The sequence below is a fragment of the Hemitrygon akajei genome, unplaced genomic scaffold, assembly GCF_048418815.1.
Source record: "Hemitrygon akajei unplaced genomic scaffold, sHemAka1.3 Scf000042, whole genome shotgun sequence".
NCBI classification, from domain to species: Eukaryota; Metazoa; Chordata; class Chondrichthyes; order Myliobatiformes; family Dasyatidae; genus Hemitrygon; species Hemitrygon akajei.
This window is the reverse complement of record NW_027331928.1, coordinates 6,749,334-6,770,494: the sequence shown is the minus strand read 5'-3', so window position 1 is coordinate 6,770,494 and position 21,161 is coordinate 6,749,334. Positions and strand designations below refer to the sequence as shown.

Below are 21,161 nucleotides of genomic sequence, written 5' to 3'. Positions count from 1 at the left end.
ATCTGCCCCGCTCCCTTCTGCCCTGCAGAACCAGACTCAGTGCCAGAGATCCGGCAGCCGCAGCTTGTCCCAGGTAAGTCATCCCTCCCAACAGCATCCAAATCTGTATACATGTTGTTCAGGGGCATGGCCAAGGAGGAACACTGCTCTTTCTGCCCTTTCCCCCCTCCACCGCCTGAAGATAACCCAATTACCTGTGTCCTGCTTCTTTGCCGTAACTACCTCCCTGAAACTACTATCTATAAACTCCTCATTCTCACGAATGATCCAGAGGTCATCCAGCTCCTGCTCCAGTTCCCTAACGCGGTTTGTTAGGAGCTGCAGCTGGGTGCACTTCCTGCAGGTGTCGTTGTCAGGGACAGCGGAGGTCTCCCTCACTTCCCACATCCTGCAAGAAGAACATTCCAGCATCCTGCCTGGCATTCTCTCTACTCTAAACTACCGAAACAAAACTTAGCGGAACCTGCATGACAGAGGAAATGGGCTCCAGGGAAGTTTGGCCAGGTGGATTCAGATTTGGCTTGCCTGAAGAAAGCAGAGGGTCGTGGTGGAGGGAGTACATTCGGATTGGAGGGCTGTGACTAGTGGTGCCCCACAATGTCGGTTCTGGGACCCCTACATTTCGTGAATTTTATTAACGACCTGGATGTGGGGATAGAAGTCTGGGTTGGCAAGTTTTCAAACGACACGAAGGTTTGTGGTGTTGTGGATGGTGTGGAGGATTGTCAAAGATTGCAGAGAGACATTGACAAGATGCAGAAGTGGGCTGAGAAGCGGCAGATGGAGTTCAACCCAGAGAAATGTGAGGTGGTACACTTTGGAAAGACAAACTCTAAGGCAGTGTACAATGTAAATGGCAGGATACCTGGTACTGTGGAGGAGCCGAGGTATCTGTGGGTATATGTCTACAGATCCCTAAAAGTTGCCTCACAGGTAGATAGGTTAGTTAAGAAAGCTTATGGAGTGTTACCTTTTATAAGTCGAGGGACGGAGTTTAAGAGTCGCGAGGTAATGATGCAGCTCTATAGAACCCTGGTCAGGTAACATTTGGAGTACTGTGTCCAGTTCTGGTCGCCTCACTAGAGGAAGGATGTGGAAGAATTGGAAAGGATACAGAGGAGATTTACCAGGATGCTGTCTGTTTTAGAGAGTATGCATTCTGATCAGAGATTAAGGGAGCTAGGGCTTTACTGTCTGGAGAGAAGGAGGATGAGAGGAAACATGATAGAGGTATACAAGATATTAAGAGGAATAAATAGAGTGGACAGCCAGCGCCTCTTCCCCAGGGCACAACTGCTGAATACAAGAAGACATGGCTTTAAGGTAAGGGGTGGGATGTTCAAGGGAGATATCAGAGCAAGGTTTTTTACTCAGAGAGTGGTTGTCGCGTGGAATGCACTGCCTGAGTCAGTGGTGGAGTCAGATGGACTAGTTTAATTTAAGAGACTGCTAGACAGGTATATGGAGGAATTTGAACTGGGGGTTTATATGGGACACTTGGTTTAAGCGTCGACAGAACAACGTGGGCCTAAAGGATTGTACTGTATTATTCTATGTTATAAGTTCCATAAGACGGGCACACAGTAACCGTGATAAAAACACGGCCTTTACCGTAACACAATCAAGACTCGTCCTGATACCGACACGACATTCACCCTAACATCAACAATACTGTTACCGTAGCACGGTAACGACCTTCAACGAGACACAGATACACTCCTGACCGCGACACTGACATGACCATCGCCGTGACACACACATGGCAGTCACACTGACCGCATGGTACCCTTCAGTGACATCGACATGTCCCTGCCGCTGTTACTGATAAACTCCTCAATGGGACACCGAAACACACCTCACAGTGACACTGACACGCTCTTCACCGTGACACTGAGGTACCGGACACCGTGACATCTTCACGCTCCTCAATGTGATCCGCTTCGCCCCGCACCGTGACAAAGACTCAGAAGTCACTGTAACACCCCATACCGTGACGGTATCGCCCCTCAACATTACACAAATGCACCGCTCACTGAGGCAATTACCCGCACCTCACCTTGACATAGGCAAACCCCTGAACGTGATACCAACACCCAAATTCACAATGACACCGCCATAGTACTCTCTGTGACACCATCACACACCTCAGCGTGACCTTCTCACACAACCCGTGGCCAGGACATATCCCTCAACGTGACACAGACACACCCCTGTCTGTGAGACCAGCACAAGCCACACCGTGACACAGATACTACACCCACGGTGACAACACAAGTCCCCTCACTCTGACATTTTCCTCGCCTTGACATCGAGATTCTCTTTACTGTGACCCGGTACACCTCCCGCCGGTGTTCAGAATCTCCTATCACAGTGTCAAGGACACGTCACTCACAGCAACTCGGACATGCCCCGCACGATACTGACGCAAACCACATGGTAACAACTGCAAAACCTTCACCGGGACATTGATAAACCCTCAGCGTGACATAGACACGACCCTCAAGGTGTCGCCGACGCCTCTCACTGAGACACCAGCACATCGTTCAGTGTGACACCCTTCACCGTGACACTGACACAACACTCTCCGTAACCCAGTCGGTAGTGTGACGCTGACTCACGTGTCACTGTAAACGCTAAACTTACTTCACCATCTCTCTCAGTATCACAGATTCGTCAGTCTTACGAAACATGTCACCGAAACGCTAATCATTCCGTTCTTAAACGAATGCACAGCGATCTCCGTCACCAGTTCACTGAGATGGAAACGAAGTACAGATCTGTCAACGAAACCAAGGCTCAAATCTGTGAATTGTTGACCAGCAGAAGAGGTGAGTCATTATCCCCCTCTTTCACCCGCTCCTCATCACAGGGCAGGAATAGAGAGAGGAAGCGTCACTCTGTGCTTGACATCGGGAGTGTGTGAAGAGATGGAACGGAAAATGATTCACTCTGTGTTTGACCCGGCGAGAATGATGGGACTGCGTGGAGGGAATTTCCCTCTGTAACTGAATCTAGGAGAGTGTGATGGGACGTTGTGGAGGTGGATCCACTCTGTTTTTGTACACGGGATTGAGAGACGTAACATTGCTGCTTCACTCTATGTCTCACTCCGGGAGTGTCTGATGGGACAGTATGGATCCATATTCGCTCTGTGTCTGACAGGGGGATTGAGTGATGGGACACTGCCCAGAGGGATACCCCATGTCTGACCCGTGAAGTATGTTATGAGACCGTGGAGAGAGAGTTTCACTCTGACCCCGGGAGTGTGTGAGGGCCGGTGTGCAAGGGAGGGTGCAGAGGAGTAACACTCAGAATCTGAACCCGGCAGAGTGTGACAGGACGTTGTGCAGGAAACATCACTTCACATCTGGTCTGTGTCTGACTCCGAGATTGTTTGATGGGACAATGTAGACGGAAGATTCACTCCACGTCTGACCCCTGGCGTTTATAAAAGGCAGTGTGCACGGAGCTTCTCTCCACATCTGACACCCGGCGTTTATAAAAGGCAGTGTGCATGGAGCTTCACTCCACGTCTGACCCCGGGCGTTTATAAAAGTCAGTGTGCACAGAGCTTCACTCCACGTCTGACCCCGGGCGTTTATAAAAGTCAGTGTGCACAGAGCTTCACTCCAAGTCTGACCCCGGGCGTTTATAAAAGGCAGTGTGCAGGGAGCTTCACTCCACGTCTGACCCTGGGCGTTTATAAAAGGCAGTGTGCACGGAGCTTCTCTCCACGTCTGACACCCGGCGTTTATAAAAGGCAGTGTGCACGGAGCTTCACTCCACGTCTGACCCCGGGCGTTTATAACAGGCAGTGTGCACGGAGCCTCACTCCACGTCTGACCCCGGGCGTTTATAAAAGGCAGTGTGCATGGAGCTTCACTCCACGTCTGACCCCGGGCGTTTATAAAAGGCAGTGTGCACGGAGCTTCACTCCACGTCTGACACCGGGCGTTTATAAAAGGCAGTGTGCACGGAGCTTCTCTCCACGTCTGACCCCGGGTGTTTATAAAAGGCAGTGTGCACGGAGCTTCACTCCACGTCTGACTCCGGGTGTTTATAAAAGGCAGTGTGCAGGGAGCTTCACTCCACGTCTGACCACGGGCGTTTATAAAAGGCAGTGTGCACGGAGCTTCACTCCACGTCTGACCCCGGGCGTTTATAAAAGGCAGTGTGCACGGAGCTTCACCCACGTCTGACCCGGGCGTTTATAAAAGGCAGTGTGCACTGATCTTCACTCCACGTCTGACCCCGGGCGTTTATAAAAGACAGAGTGCACGGAGCTTCACTCCACGTCTGAACCCGGGCGTTTATAAAAGGCAGTGTGCACGGAGCTTCACTCCACGTCTGACCCCGGGCGTTTATAAAAGGCAGTGTGCACGGAGCTTCACTCCACGTCTGACCCCGGGCGTTTATAAAAGGCAGTGTGCACGGAGCTTCACTCCACGTCTGACCCCGGGCGTTTATAAAAGGCAGTGTGCACGGAGCTTCACTCCACGTCTGACCCCGGGCGTTTATAAAAGGCAGTGTGCACGGAGCTTCTCTCCACGTCTGACACCCGGCGTTTATAAAAGGCAGTGTGCACGGAGCTTCACTCCACGTCTGACCCCGGGCGTTTATAAAAGGCAGTGTGCACGGAGCTTCACTCCACGTCTGACCCCGGGCGTTTATAACAGGCAGTGTGCACTGAGCTTCACTCCACGTCTGACCCCGGGCGTTTATAAAAGGCTGTGTGCACGGAGCTTCACTCCACGTCTGACCCCGGGCGTTTATAAAAGGCAGTGTGCACGGAGCTTCACTCCACGTCTGACCCCGGGCGTTTATAAAAGGCAGTGTGCACGGAGCTTCACTCCACGTCTGACCCCGGGCGTTTATAAAAGGCAGTGTGCACGGAGCTTCACTCCACGTCTGACCCCGGGCGTTTATAACAGGCAGTGTGCACTGAGCTTCACTCCACGTCTGACCCCGGGCGTTTATAAAAGGCTGTGTGCACGGAGCTTCACTCCACGTCTGACCCCGGGCGTTTATAAAAGGCAGTGTGCACGGAGCTTCACTCCACGTCTGACCCCGGGCGTTTATAAAAGGCAGTGTGCAAGGAGCTTCTCTCCACGTATGACCCCGGGCGTTTATAAAAGGCAGTGTGCACGGAGCTTCACTCCACGTCTGACCCGGGCGTTTATAAAAGGCAGTGTGCACGGAGCTTCACTCCACGTCTGACCCCGGGCGTTTATAAAAGGCAGTGTGCACTGAGCTTCACTCCACGTCTGACCCCGGGCGTTTATAAGAGGCAGTGTGCACGGAGCTTCACTCCACGTCTGACCACGGGAGTTTATAAAAGGCAGTGTGCACGGAGCTTCACTCCACATCTGACCCCGGGAGTTTGAAAAAGGCAGTGTGCACGGAGCTTCACTCCACGTCTGACCCCGGGCGTTTATAAAAGGCAGTGTGCACGGAGCTTCACTCCACGTCTGACCCCGGGAGTTTATAAGATACAGTGTGCATGGAGCTTCACTCCACGTCTGACCCCGGGCGTTTATAAAAGGCGGTGTGCAGGGAGATTCACTCCACGTCTGACCCCGGGCGTTTATAAAAGGCGGTGTGCAGGGAGCTTCACTCCACGTCTGACCCCGGGCGTTTATAAAAGGCAGTGTGCACGGAGCTTCATTCCACGTCTGACCACGGGCGTTTATAAAAGGCAGTGTGCACGGAGCTTCACTCCACGTCTGACCCCGGGCGTTTATAAAAGGCAGTGTGCACGGAGCTTCACTCCACGTCTGACCTCGGGCGTTTATAAAAGGCAGTGTGCACGGAGCTTCACTCCACGTCTGACCTCGGTCGTTTATAAAAGGCAGTGTGCACGGAGCTTCACTCCACGTCTGACCCCGGGCGTTTATAAAAGGCAGTGTGCACGGAGCTTCACTCCACGTCTGACCCCGGGCGTTTATAATAGGCAGTGTGCAGGGAGCTTCACTCCACGTCTGACCCCGGGCGTTTATAAAAGGCAGTGTGCAGGGAGCTTCACTCCACGTCTGACCCCGGGCGTTTATAAAAGGCAGTGTGCACGGAGCTTCACTCCACGTCTGACCCCGGGCGTTTGTAAAAGTCAGTGTGTACGGAGCTTCACTCCACGTCTGACCCCGGGCGTTTATAAAAGACAGTGTGCACGGAGCTTCACTCCATGTCTGACGCCGGGCGTTTATAAAATGCAGTGTACAGGGAACTTCACTCCACGTCTGACACCGCGCGTTTATAAAATGCAGTGTACAGGGAGCTTCACTCCACGTCTGACCCCGGGCGTTTATAAAAGTCAGTGTGCACGGAGCTTCACTCCACGTCTGACCCCGGGGATTTATAAAAGTCAGTGTGCATGGAGCCTCACTCCACGTCTGACCCCGGGCGCTTATAAAAGGCAGTGTGCACGGTGCTTCACTCCACGTCTGAACCCGGGCGCTTATAAAAGGCAGTGTGCACGGAGCTTCACACCACGTCTGATCCCGAGTCTTTATAAAAGTCAGTGTGCATGGAGCCTCACTCCACGTCTGACCCCGGGCGCTTATAAAAGGCAGTGTGCACGGTGCTTCACTCCACGTCTGACCCCGGGCGCTTATAAAAGGCAGTGTGCACGGTGCTTCACTCCACGTCTGACCCCGGGCGCTTATAAAAGGCAGTGTGCACGGTGCTTCACTCCACGTCTGACCCCGGGCGCTTATAAAAGTCAGTGTGCACGGAGCTTCACTCCACGTCTGACCCCGGGGATTTATAAAAGTCAGTGTGCATGGAGCCTCACTCCACGTCTGACCCCGGGCGCTTATAAAAGGCAGTGTGCACGGTGCTTCACTCCACGTCTAACCCCGGGCGTTTATAAAAGGCAGTGTGCACGGAGCTTCACTCCACGTCTGACCCCGGGCCTTTATAAAAGGCTGTGTGCACGGAGCTTCACTCCACGTCTGACCCCGGGCGTTTATAAAAGGCTGTGTGCACGGAGCTTCACTCCACGTCTGACCCCGGGTCTTTATAATAGGCAGTGTGCACGGAGCTTCACTCCACGTCTGACCCCGGGCGTTTATAAAAGGCAGTGTGCACGGAGCTTCACTCCACGTCTGACCCCAGGCGTTTATAAAAGGCTGTGTGCACGGAGCTTCACTCCACGTCTGACCCCCGGCGTTTATATAAGGCTGTGTGCACGGAGCTTCACTCCACGTCCGACCCCGGGCGTTTATAAAAGGCAGTGTGCACGGAGCTTCACTCCACGTCTGACCCCGGGCTTTTATAAAAGGCTGTGTGCACGGAGCTTCACTCCACGTCTGACCCCGGGCGTTTCTAAAAGGCTGTGTGCACGGAGCTTCACTCCACGTCTGACCCCGGGTGTTAATAAAAGGCAGTGTGCACGGAGCTTCACTCCACGTCTGACCCCGTGTGTTTATAAAAGGCAGTGAGCACGGAACTTCACTCCACGTCTGACCCCGGGCGTTTATAAAAGGCAGTCTGCACGGAGCTTCACGCCACGTCTGACCCCGGGCGTTTATAACAGGCAGTGTGCACGGAGCTTCACTCCACGTCTGACCCCGGGTGTTTATAAAAGGCAGTGTGCACGGAGCTTCACTCCACGTCTGACCCCGGGCGTTTATAAAAGGCAGTGTGCACGGAGCTTCACTCCACGTCTGACCCCGGGCGATTATAAAAGGCAGTGTGCGGGGAGCTTCACTCCACGTCTGACCCCGGGCGTTTATAAAAGGCAGTGTGCACGGAGCTTCACTCCACGTCTGACCCCGGGCGTTTATAAAAGGCAGTGTGCACGGAGCTTCACTCCACGTCTGACCCCGGGCGTTTATAAAAGGCAGTGTGCACGGAGCTTCACTCCACGTCTGACCCCGGGCGTTTATAAAAGGCAGTGTGTATGGAGCTTCACTCCACGTCTGACCCTGGAAGTTTATAAAAGGCAGTGTGCACGGAGCTGCACTCCACGTCTGACCCCGGGCGTTTATAAAAGGCAGTGTGCACGGAGCTTCACTCCACGTCTGCCGCTGGGCGTTTATAAAAGGCAGTGTGCACGGAGCTTCACTCCACGTCTGACCCCGGGTCTTTATAATAGGCAGTGTGCACGGAGCTTCACTCCACGTCTGACCCCGGGCGTTTATAAAAGGCAGTGTGCACGGAGCTTCACTCCACGTCTGACCCCAGGCGTTTATAAAAGGCTGTGTGCACGGAGCTTCACTCCACGTCTGACCCCCGGCGTTTATATAAGGCTGTGTGCACGGAGCTTCACTCCACGTCCGACCCCGGGCGTTTATAAAAGGCAGTGTGCACGGAGCTTCACTCCACGTCTGACCCCGGGCTTTTATAAAAGGCTGTGTGCACGGAGCTTCACTCCACGTCTGACCCCGGGCGTTTCTAAAAGGCTGTGTGCACGGAGCTTCACTCCACGTCTGACCCCGGGTGTTAATAAAAGGCAGTGTGCACGGAGCTTCACTCCACGTCTGACCCCGTGTGTTTATAAAAGGCAGTGAGCACGGAACTTCACTCCACGTCTGACCCCGGGCGTTTATAAAAGGCAGTCTGCACGGAGCTTCACGCCACGTCTGACCCCGGGCGTTTATAACAGGCAGTGTGCACGGAGCTTCACTCCACGTCTGACCCCGGGTGTTTATAAAAGGCAGTGTGCACGGAGCTTCACTCCACGTCTGACCCCGGGCGTTTATAAAAGGCAGTGTGCACGGAGCTTCACTCCACGTCTGACCCCGGGCGATTATAAAAGGCAGTGTGCGGGGAGCTTCACTCCACGTCTGACCCCGGGCGTTTATAAAAGGCAGTGTGCACGGAGCTTCACTCCACGTCTGACCCCGGGCGTTTATAAAAGGCAGTGTGCACGGAGCTTCACTCCACGTCTGACCCCGGGCGTTTATAAAAGGCAGTGTGCACGGAGCTTCACTCCACGTCTGACCCCGGGCGTTTATAAAAGGCAGTGTGTATGGAGCTTCACTCCACGTCTGACCCTGGAAGTTTATAAAAGGCAGTGTGCACGGAGCTGCACTCCACGTCTGACCCCGGGCGTTTATAAAAGGCAGTGTGCACGGAGCTTCACTCCACGTCTGCCGCTGGGCGTTTATAAAAGGCAGTGTGCACGGAGCTTCACTCCACGTCTGACCCCGGGCGATTATAAAAGACAATGTGCGGGGAGCTTCACTCCACGTGTGACCCCGGGCGTTTATAAAAGGCAGTGTGCACGGAGCTTCACTCCACGTCTGACCCCGGGCGTTTATAAAAGGCAGTGTGCACGGAGCTTCACTCCACGTCTGACCCCGGGCGTTTATAAAAGGCAGTGTGCACGGAGCTTCACTCCACGTCTGACCCCGGGCGTTTATAAAAGGCAGTGTGCATGGAGCTTCACTCCACGTCTGACCCCGGGCGTTATTAAAAGGCAGTGTGCACGGAGCTTCACTCCACGTCTGACCCCGGGCGTTTATAAAAGGCAGTGTGCACGGAGCTTCACTCCACGTCTGACCCCGGGCGCATCTAAAAGGCAGTGTGCACGGTGCTTCACTCCACGTCTAACCCCGGGCGTTTATAAAAGGCAGTGTGCACGGAGCTTCACTCCACGTCTGACCCCGGGCCTTTATAAAAGGCTGTGTGCACGGAGCTTCACTCCACGTCTGACCCCGGGCGTTTATAAAAGGCTGTGTGCACGGAGCTTCAATCCACGTCTGACCCCGGGTCTTTATAAAAGGCAGTGTGCACGGAGCTTCACTCCACGTCTGACCCCGGGCGTTTATAAAAGGCAGTGTGCACGGAGCTTCACTCCACGTCTGACCCCGGGCCTTTATAAAAGGCTGTGTGCACGGAGCTTCACTCCACGTCTGACCCCGGGCGTTTATAAAAGGCTGTGTGCACGGAGCTTCACTCCACGTCTGACCCCGGGTCTTTATAAAAGGCAGTGTGCACGGAGCTTCACTCCACGTCTGACCCCGGGCGTTTATAAAAGGCTGTGTGCACGGAGCTTCACTCCACGTCCGACCCCGGGCGTTTATAAAAGGCTGTGTGCACGGAGCTTCACTCCACGTCTGACCCCGGGCGTTTCTAAAAGGCTGTGTGCACGGAGCTTCACTCCACGTCTGACCCCGGGTGTTAATAAAAGGCAGTGTGCACGGAGCTTCACTCCACGTCTGACCCCGGGCGTTTATAACAGGCAGTGTGCACGGAGCTTCACTCCACGTCTGACCCCGGGTGTTTATAAAAGGCAGTGTGCACGGAGCTTCACTCCACGTCTGACCCCGGGCGTTTATAATAGGCAGTGTGCACGGAGCTTCAGTCCACGTCTGACCCCGGGCGTTTATAAAAGGCAGTGTGCGGGGAGCTTCACTCCACGTCTGACCCCGGGCGATTATAAAAGGCAGTGTGCGGGGAGCTTCACTCCACGTCTGACCCCGGGCGTTTATAAAAGGCAGTGTGCACGGAGCTTCACTCCACGTCTGACCCCGGGCGTTTATAAAAGGCAGTGTGTATGGAGCTTCACTCCACGTCTGACCCTGGAAGTTTATAAAAGGCAGTGTGCACGGAGCTTCACTCCACGTCTGCCGCTGGGCGTTTATAAAAGGCAGTGTGCACGGAGCTTCACTCCACGTCTGACCCCGGGCGTTTATAAAAGGCAGTGAGCACGGAGCTTCACTCCACGTCTGCCGCTGGGCGTTTATAAAAGGCAGTGTGCACGGAGCTTCACTCCACGTCTGACCCCGGGCGATTATAAAAGACAATGTGCGGGGAGCTTCACTCCACGTCTGACCCCGGGCGTTTATAAAAGGCAGTGTGCACGGAGCTTCACTCCACGTCTGACCCCGGGCGATTATAAAAGACAATGTGCGGGGAGCTTCATTCCACGTCTGACCCCGGGCGTTTATAAAAGGCAGTGTGCACGGCGCTTCACTCCACGTCTGACCCCGGGCGTTTATAAAAGGCAGTGTGCACGGAGCTTCACTCCACGTCTGACCCCGGGCGTTTATAAAAGGCAGTGTGCATGGAGCTTCACTCCACGTCTGACCCCGGGCGTTATTAAAAGGCAGTGTGCACGGAGCTTCACTCCACGTCTGACCCCGGGCGTTTATAAAAGGCAGTGTGCACGGAGCTTCACTCCACGTCTGACCCCGGGCGTTTATAAAAGGCAGTGTTCACGGAGCTTCATTCCATGTCTGACACCGGGTGTTTATAAAAGGCAGTGTGCACGGAGCCTCACTCCACGTCTGACCCCGGGCGTTTATAAAAGGCAGTGTGCACGGAGCTTCACTACACCTCTGACCCCGGGCGTTTATAAAAGGCAGTGTGCACGGAGCTTCACTCCACGTCTGACCCCGGGCGTTCATAAAAGTCAGTGTGCCCGGAGCTTCACTCCACGTCTGACCCCGGGCGTTTATAAAAGGCAGTGTGCACGGAGCTTCACTCCACGTCTGTCCCCGGGCGTTTATAAAAGGCAGTGTGCACGGAGCTTCACTCCACGTCTGACCCCGGGCGTTTATAAAAGGCAGTGTGCATGGAGCTTCTGTCCACGTATGACCCCGGGCGTTTATAAAAGGCAGTGTGCACGGAGCTTCACTCCACTTCTGACCCGGGCGTTTATAAAAGGCAGTGTGCACGGAGCTTCACTCCACGTCTGACCCTGGGCGTTTATAAAAGGCAGTGTGCACGGAGCTTCACTCCACGTCTGACCCCGGGCGTTTATAAGAGGCAGTGTGCACGGAGCTTCACTCCACGTCTGACCCCGGGAGTTTATAAGATACAGTGTGCATGGAGCTTCACTCCACGTCTGACCCCGGGCGTTTATAAAAGGCGGTGTGCAGGGAGCTTCACTCCACGTCTGACCCCGAGCGTTTATAAAAGGCGGTGTGCAGGGAGCTTCACTCCACGTCTGACCCCGGGCGTTTATAAAAGGCAATGTGCACGGAGCTTCACTCCACGTCTGACCACGGGCGTTTATAAAAGTCAGTGTGCATGGAGCTTCACTACACGTCTGAACCCGGGCGTTTATAAAAGGCAGTGTGCACGGAACTTCACTCCACGTCTGACCTCGGACGTTTAGAAAAGGTAGTGTGCACGGAGCTTCACTCCACGTCTGACCCTGGGCGTTTATAAAAGGCAGTGTGCACGGAGCTTCACTCCACGTCTGACCCCGGGCGTTTATAAAAGGCAGTGTGCACGGAGCTTCACTCCACGTCTGACACCGGGCGTTTCTAAAAGTCAGTGTGTACGGAGCTTCACTCCACGTCTGACCCCGGGCGTTTATAAAAGGCAGTGTGCACGAAGCTTCACTCCACGTCTGACCCCGGGGATTTATAAAAGGCAGTGTGCACGGTGCTTCACTCCACGTCTGACCCCGGGCGCTTATAAAAGTCAGTGTGCACGGAGCTTCACTCCACGTCTGACCCCGGGGATTTATAAAAGTCAGTGTGCATGGAGCCTCACTCCACGTCTGACCCCGGGCGCTTATAAAAGGCAGTGTGCACGGTGATTCACTCCACGTCTAACCCCGGGCGTTTATAAAAGGCAGTGTGCACGGAGCTTCAATCCACGTCTGACCCCGGGCCTTTATAAAAGGCTGTGTGCACGGAGCTTCACTCCACGTCTGACCCCGGGCGTTTATAAAACGCTGTGTGCACGGAGCTTCACTCCACGTCTGACCCCGGGTCTTTATAAAAGGCAGTGTGCACGGAGCTTCACTCCACGTCTGACCCCGGGCGTTTATAAAAGGCTGTGTGCACGGAGCTTCACTCCACGTCTGACCCCGGGTCTTTATAAAAGGCTGTGTGCACGGAGCTTCTCTCCACGTCTGACCCCGGGCGTTTATAAAAGGCTGTGTGCACGGAGCTTCACTCCACGTCCGACCCCGGGCGTTTATAAAAGGCAGTGTGCACGGAGCTTCACTCCACGTCTGACCCCGGGCGTTTATAAAAGGCTGTGTGCACGGAGCGTCACTCCACGTCTGACCCCGGGCGTTTCTAAAAGGCTGTGTGCACGGAGCTTCACTCCACGTCTGACCCCGGGTGTTAATAAAAGGCAGTGTGCACGGAGCTTCACTCCACGTCTGACCCCGTGTGTTTATAAAAGGCAGTGAGCACGGAGATTCACTCCACGTCTGACCCCGGGCGTTTATAAAAGGCAGTCTGCACGGAGCTTCACTCCACGTCTGACCCCGGGCGTTTATAACAGGCAGAGTGCACGGAGCTTCACTCCACGTCTGACCCCGGGTGTTTATAAAAGGCAGTGTGCACGGAGCTTCACTCCACGTCTGACCCCGGGCGTTTATAAAAGGCAGTGTGCACGGAGCTTCAGTCCACGTCTGACCCCGGGCGTTTATAAAAGGCAGTGTGCGGGGAGCTTCACTCCACGTCTGACCCCGGGCGATTATAAAAGGCAGTGTGCGGGGAGCTTCACTCCACGTCTGACCCCGGGCGTTTATAAAAGGCAGTGTGCACGGAGCTTCACTCCACGTCTGACCCCGGGCGTTTATAAAAGGCAGTGTGTATGGAGCTTCACTCCACGTCTGACACTGGAAGTTTATAAAAGGCAGTGTGCACGGAGCTTCACTCCACGTCTGCCGCTGGGCGTTTATAAAAGGCAGTGTGCACGGAGCTTCACTCCACGTCTGACCCCGGGCGTTTATAAAAGGCAGTGTGCACGGAGCTTCACTCCACGTCTGCCGCTGGGCGTCTATAAAAGGCAGTGTGCACGGAGCTTCACTCCACGTCTGACCCCGGGCGATTATAAAAGACAATGTGCGGGGAGCTTCACTCCACGTCTGACCCCGGGCGTTTATAAAAGGCAGTGTGCACGGAGCTTCACTCCACGTCTGACCCCGGGCGATTATAAAAGACAATGTGCGGGGAGCTTCACTCCACGTCTGACCCCGGGCGTTTATAAAAGGCAGTGTGCACGGAGCTTCACTCCACGTCTGACCCCGGGCGTTTATAAAAGGCAGTGTGCACGGAGCTTCACTCCACGTCTGACCCCGGGCGTTTATAAAAGGCTGTGTGCACGGAGCTTCACTCCACGTCTGACCCCGGGCGTTTCTAAAAGGCTGTGTGCACGGAGCTTCACTCCACGTCTGACCCCGGGTGTTAATAAAAGGCAGTGTGCACGGAGCTTCACTCCACGTCTGACCCCGTGTGTTTATAAAAGGCAGTGAGCACGGAGATTCACTCCACGTCTGACCCCGGGCGTTTATAAAAGGCAGTCTGCACGGAGCTTCACTCCACGTCTGACCCCGGGCGTTTATAACAGGCAGAGTGCACGGAGCTTCACTCCACGTCTGACCCCGGGTGTTTATAAAAGGCAGTGTGCACGGAGCTTCACTCCACGTCTGACCCCGGGCGTTTATAAAAGGCAGTGTGCACGGAGCTTCAGTCCACGTCTGACCCCGGGCGTTTATAAAAGGCAGTGTGCGGGGAGCTTCACTCCACGTCTGACCCCGGGCGATTATAAAAGGCAGTGTGCGGGGAGCTTCACTCCACGTCTGACCCCGGGCGTTTATAAAAGGCAGTGTGCACGGAGCTTCACTCCACGTCTGACCCCGGGCGTTTATAAAAGGCAGTGTGTATGGAGCTTCACTCCACGTCTGACACTGGAAGTTTATAAAAGGCAGTGTGCACGGAGCTTCACTCCACGTCTGCCGCTGGGCGTTTATAAAAGGCAGTGTGCACGGAGCTTCACTCCACGTCTGACCCCGGGCGTTTATAAAAGGCAGTGTGCACGGAGCTTCACTCCACGTCTGCCGCTGGGCGTCTATAAAAGGCAGTGTGCACGGAGCTTCACTCCACGTCTGACCCCGGGCGATTATAAAAGACAATGTGCGGGGAGCTTCACTCCACGTCTGACCCCGGGCGTTTATAAAAGGCAGTGTGCACGGAGCTTCACTCCACGTCTGACCCCGGGCGATTATAAAAGACAATGTGCGGGGAGCTTCACTCCACGTCTGACCCCGGGCGTTTATAAAAGGCAGTGTGCACGGAGCTTCACTCCACGTCTGACCCCGGGCGTTTATAAAAGGCAGTGTGCACGGAGCTTCACTCCACGTCTGACCCCGGGCGTTTATAAAAGGCAGTGTGCATGGAGCTTCACTCCACGTCTGACCCCGGGCGTTATTAAAAGGCAGTGTGCACGGAGCTTCACTCCACGTCTGACCCCGGGCGTTTATAAAAGGCAGTGTGCACGGAGCTTCAAACACCTCTGACCCCGGGCGTTTATAAAAGGCAGTGTGCACGGAGCTTCACTCCACGTCTGACCCCGGGCGTTCATAAAAGTCAGTGTGCCCGGAGCTTCTCTCCACGTCTGACCCCGGGCGTTTATAAAAGGCAGTGTGCACGGAGCTTCACTCCATGTCTGACGCCGGGCGTTTATAAAATGCAGTGTACAGGGAGCTTCGCTCCACGTCTGACACCGCGCGTTTATAAAATGCAGTGTGCACGGAGCTTCACTCCACGTCTGACCCCAGGCGTTTATAAAAGGCTGTGTGCACGGAGCTTCACTCCACGTCTGACCCCCGGCGTTTATATAAGGCTGTGTGCACGGAGCTTCACTCCACGTCCGACCCCGGGCGTTTATAAAAGGCAGTGTGCACGGAGCTTCACTCCACGTCTGACCCCGGGCTTTTATAAAAGGCTGTGTGCACGGAGCTTCACTCCACGTCTGACCCCGGGCGTTTCTAAAAGGCTGTGTGCACGGAGCTTCACTCCACGTCTGACCCCGGGTGTTAATAAAAGGCAGTGTGCACGGAGCTTCACTCCACGTCTGACCCCGTGTGTTTATAAAAGGCAGTGAGCACGGAACTTCACTCCACGTCTGACCCCGGGCGTTTATAAAAGGCAGTCTGCACGGAGCTTCACGCCACGTCTGACCCCGGGCGTTTATAACAGGCAGTGTGCACGGAGCTTCACTCCACGTCTGACCCCGGGTGTTTATAAAAGGCAGTGTGCACGGAGCTTCACTCCACGTCTGACCCCGGGCGTTTATAAAAGGCAGTGTGCACGGAGCTTCACTCCACGTCTGACCCCGGGCGATTATAAAAGGCAGTGTGCGGGGAGCTTCACTCCACGTCTGACCCCGGGCGTTTATAAAAGGCAGTGTGCACGGAGCTTCACTCCACGTCTGACCCCGGGCGTTTATAAAAGGCAGTGTGCACGGAGCTTCACTCCACGTCTGACCCCGGGCGTTTATAAAAGGCAGTGTGCACGGAGCTTCACTCCACGTCTGACCCCGGGCGTTTATAAAAGGCAGTGTGTATGGAGCTTCACTCCACGTCTGACCCTGGAAGTTTATAAAAGGCAGTGTGCACGGAGCTGCACTCCACGTCTGACCCCGGGCGTTTATAAAAGGCAGTGTGCACGGAGCTTCACTCCACGTCTGCCGCTGGGCGTTTATAAAAGGCAGTGTGCACGGAGCTTCACTCCACGTCTGACCCCGGGTCTTTATAATAGGCAGTGTGCACGGAGCTTCACTCCACGTCTGACCCCGGGCGTTTATAAAAGGCAGTGTGCACGGAGCTTCACTCCACGTCTGACCCCAGGCGTTTATAAAAGGCTGTGTGCACGGAGCTTCACTCCACGTCTGACCCCCGGCGTTTATATAAGGCTGTGTGCACGGAGCTTCACTCCACGTCCGACCCCGGGCGTTTATAAAAGGCAGTGTGCACGGAGCTTCACTCCACGTCTGACCCCGGGCTTTTATAAAAGGCTGTGTGCACGGAGCTTCACTCCACGTCTGACCCCGGGCGTTTCTAAAAGGCTGTGTGCACGGAGCTTCACTCCACGTCTGACCCCGGGTGTTAATAAAAGGCAGTGTGCACGGAGCTTCACTCCACGTCTGACCCCGTGTGTTTATAAAAGGCAGTGAGCACGGAACTTCACTCCACGTCTGACCCCGGGCGTTTATAAAAGGCAGTCTGCACGGAGCTTCACGCCACGTCTGACCCCGGGCGTTTATAACAGGCAGTGTGCACGGAGCTTCACTCCACGTCTGACCCCGGGTGTTTATAAAAGGCAGTGTGCACGGAGCTTCACTCCACGTCTGACCCCGGGCGTTTATAAAAGGCAGTGTGCACGGAGCTTCACTCCACGTCTGACCCCGGGCGATTATAAAAGGCAGTGTGCGGGGAGCTTCACTCCACGTCTGACCCCGGGCGTTTATAAAAGGCAGTGTGCACGGAGCTTCACTCCACGTCTGACCCCGGGCGTTTATAAAAGGCAGTGTGCACGGAGCTTCACTCCACGTCTGACCCCGGGCGTTTATAAAAGGCAGTGTGCACGGAGCTTCACTCCACGTCTGACCCCGGGCGTTTATAAAAGGCAGTGTGTATGGAGCTTCACTCCACGTCTGACCCTGGAAGTTTATAAAAGGCAGTGTGCACGGAGCTGCACTCCACGTCTGACCCCGGGCGTTTATAAAAGGCAGTGTGCACGGAGCTTCACTCCACGTCTGCCGCTGGGCGTTTATAAAAGGCAGTGTGCACGGAGCTTCACTCCACGTCTGACCCCGGGCGATTATAAAAGACAATGTGCGGGGAGCTTCACTCCACGTGTGACCCCGGGCGTTTATAAAAGGCAGTGTGCACGGAGCTTCACTCCACGTCTGACCCCGGGCGTTTATAAAAGGCAGTGTGCACGGAGCTTCACTCCACGTCTGACCCCGGGCGTTTATAAAAGGCAGTGTGCACGGAGCTTCACTCCACGTCTGACCCCGGGCGTTTATAAAAGGCAGTGTGCATGGAGCTTCACTCCACGTCTGACCCCGGGCGTTATTAAAAGGCAGTGTGCACGGAGCTTCACTCCACGTCTGACCCCGGGCGTTTATAAAAGGCAGTGTGCACGGAGCTTCACTCCACGTCTGACCCCGGGCGCATCTAAAAGGCAGTGTGCACGGTGCTTCACTCCACGTCTAACCCCGGGCGTTTATAAAAGGCAGTGTGCACGGAGCTTCACTCCACGTCTGACCCCGGGCCTTTATAAAAGGCTGTGTGCACGGAGCTTCACTCCACGTCTGACCCCGGGCGTTTATAAAAGGCTGTGTGCACGGAGCTTCAATCCACGTCTGACCCCGGGTCTTTATAAAAGGCAGTGTGCACGGAGCTTCACTCCACGTCTGACCCCGGGCGTTTATAAAAGGCAGTGTGCACGGAGCTTCACTCCACGTCTGACCCCGGGCCTTTATAAAAGGCTGTGTGCACGGAGCTTCACTCCACGTCTGACCCCGGGCGTTTATAAAAGGCTGTGTGCACGGAGCTTCACTCCACGTCTGACCCCGGGTCTTTATAAAAGGCAGTGTGCACGGAGCTTCACTCCACGTCTGACCCCGGGCGTTTATAAAAGGCTGTGTGCACGGAGCTTCACTCCACGTCCGACCCCGGGCGTTTATAAAAGGCTGTGTGCACGGAGCTTCACTCCACGTCTGACCCCGGGCGTTTCTAAAAGGCTGTGTGCACGGAGCTTCACTCCACGTCTGACCCCGGGTGTTAATAAAAGGCACTGTGCACGGAGCTTCACTCCACGTCTGACCCCGGGCGTTTATAACAGGCAGTGTGCACGGAGCTTCACTCCACGTCTGACCCCGGGTGTTTATAAAAGGCAGTGTGCACGGAGCTTCACTCCACGTCTGACCCCGGGCGTTTATAATAGGCAGTGTGCACGGAGCTTCAGTCCACGTCTGACCCCGGGCGTTTATAAAAGGCAGTGTGCGGGGAGCTTCACTCCACGTCTGACCCCGGGCGATTATAAAAGGCAGTGTGCGGGGAGCTTCACTCCACGTCTGACCCCGGGCGTTTATAAAAGGCAGTGTGCACGGAGCTTCACTCCACGTCTGACCCCGGGCGTTTATAAAAGGCAGTGTGTATGGAGCTTCACTCCACGTCTGACCCTGGAAGTTTATAAAAGGCAGTGTGCACGGAGCTTCACTCCACGTCTGCCGCTGGGCGTTTATAAAAGGCAGTGTGCACGGAGCTTCACTCCACGTCTGACCCCGGGCGTTTATAAAAGGCAGTGAGCACGGAGCTTCACTCCACGTCTGCCGCTGGGCGTTTATAAAAGGCAGTGTGCACGGAGCTTCACTCCACGTCTGACCCCGGGCGATTATAAAAGACAATGTGCGGGGAGCTTCACTCCACGTCTGACCCCGGGCGTTTATAAAAGGCAGTGTGCACGGAGCTTCACTCCACGTCTGACCCCGGGCGATTATAAAAGACAATGTGCGGGGAGCTTCATTCCACGTCTGACCCCGGGCGTTTATAAAAGGCAGTGTGCACGGCGCTTCACTCCACGTCTGACCCCGGGCGTTTATAAAAGGCAGTGTGCACGGAGCTTCACTCCACGTCTGACCCCGGGCGTTTATAAAAGGCAGTGTGCATGGAGCTTCACTCCACGTCTGACCCCGGGCGTTATTAAAAGGCAGTGTGCACGGAGCTTCACTCCACGTCTGACCCCGGGCGTTTATAAAAGGCAGTGTGCACGGAGCGTCACTCCACGTCTGACCCCGGGCGTTTATAAAAGGCAGTGTTCACGGAGCTTCATTCCATGTCTGACACCGGGTGTTTATAAAAGGCAGTGTGCACGGAGCCTCACTCCACGTCTGACCCCGGGCGTTTATAAAAGGCAGTGTGCACGGAGCTTCACTACACCTCTGACCCCGGGCGTTTATAAAAGGCAGTGTGCACGGAGCTTCACTCCACGTCTGACCCCGGGCGTTCATAAAAGTCAGTGTGCCCGGAGCTTCACTCCACGTCTGACCCCGGGCGTTTATAAAAGGCAGTGTGCACGGAGCTTCACTCCACGTCTGTCCCCGGGCGTTTATAAAAGGCAGTGTGCACGGAGCTTCACTCCACGTCTGACCCCGGGCGTTTATAAAAGGCAGTGTGCATGGAGCTTCTGTCCACGTATGACCCCGGGCGTTTATAAAAGGCAGTGTGCACGGAGCTTCACTCCACTTCTGACCCGGGCGTTTATAAAAGGCAGTGTGCACGGAGCTTCACTCCACGTCTGACCCTGGGCGTTTATAAAAGGCAGTGTGCACGGAGCTTCACTCCACGTCTGACCCCGGGCGTTTATAAGAGGCAGTGTGCACGGAGCTTCACTCCACGTCTGACCCCGGGAGTTTATAAGATACAGTGTGCATGGAGCTTCACTCCACGTCTGACCCCGGGCGTTTATAAAAGGCGGTGTGCAGGGAGCTTCACTCCACGTCTGACCCCGAGCGTTTATAAAAGGCGGTGTGCAGGGAGCTTCACTCCACGTCTGACCCCGGGCGTTTATAAAAGGCAATGTGCACGGAGCTTCACTCCACGTCTGACCACGGGCGTTTATAAAAGTCAGTGTGCATGGAGCTTCACTACACGTCTGAACCCGGGCGTTTATAAAAGGCAGTGTGCACGGAACTTCACTCCACGTCTGACCTCGGACGTTTAGAAAAGGTAGTGTGCACGGAGCTTCACTCCACGTCTGACCCTGGGCGTTTATAAAAGGCAGTGTGCACGGAGCTTCACTCCACGTCTGACCCCGGGCGTTTATAAAAGGCAGTGTGCACGGAGCTTCACTCCACGTCTGACACCGGGCGTTTCTAAAAGTCAGTGTGTACGGAGCTTCACTCCACGTCTGACCCCGGGCGTTTATAAAAGGCAGTGTGCACGAAGCTTCACTCCACGTCTGACCCCGGGGATTTATAAAAGGCAGTGTGCACGGTGCTTCACTCCACGTCTGACCCCGGGCGCTTATAAAAGTCAGTGTGCACGGAGCTTCACTCCACGTCTGACCCCGGGGATTTATAAAAGTCAGTGTGCATGGAGCCTCACTCCACGTCTGACCCCGGGCGCTTATAAAAGGCAGTGTGCACGGTGATTCACTCCACGTCTAACCCCGGGCGTTTATAAAAGGCAGTGTGCACGGAGCTTCAATCCACGTCTGACCCCGGGCCTTTATAAAAGGCTGTGTGCACGGAGCTTCACTCCACGTCTGACCCCGGGCGTTTATAAAACGCTGTGTGCACGGAGCTTCACTCCACGTCTGACCCCGGGTCTTTATAAAAGGCAGTGTGCACGGAGCTTCACTCCACGTCTGACCCCGGGCGTTTATAAAAGGCTGTGTGCACGGAGCTTCACTCCACGTCTGACCCCGGGTCTTTATAAAAGGCTGTGTGCACGGAGC

At 55.0% G+C, this 21,161-nt stretch overlaps 1 protein-coding gene across 1 annotated transcript in view; it reads left to right on the top strand.

The window, feature by feature from the left end:
* The window catches only part of LOC140720444 (C-type lectin domain family 17, member A-like), a 90,821-nt gene that overhangs the window by 38,595 nt on the left and 31,065 nt on the right, over positions 1–21,161 (top strand). Inside the window, exon 5 of the mRNA XM_073035298.1 lies at positions 2,661–2,828. Within this exon, the coding sequence (XP_072891399.1) occupies positions 2,661–2,828 (168 nt within the window). The remainder of the gene's footprint in view (positions 1–2,660; positions 2,829–21,161) is intronic.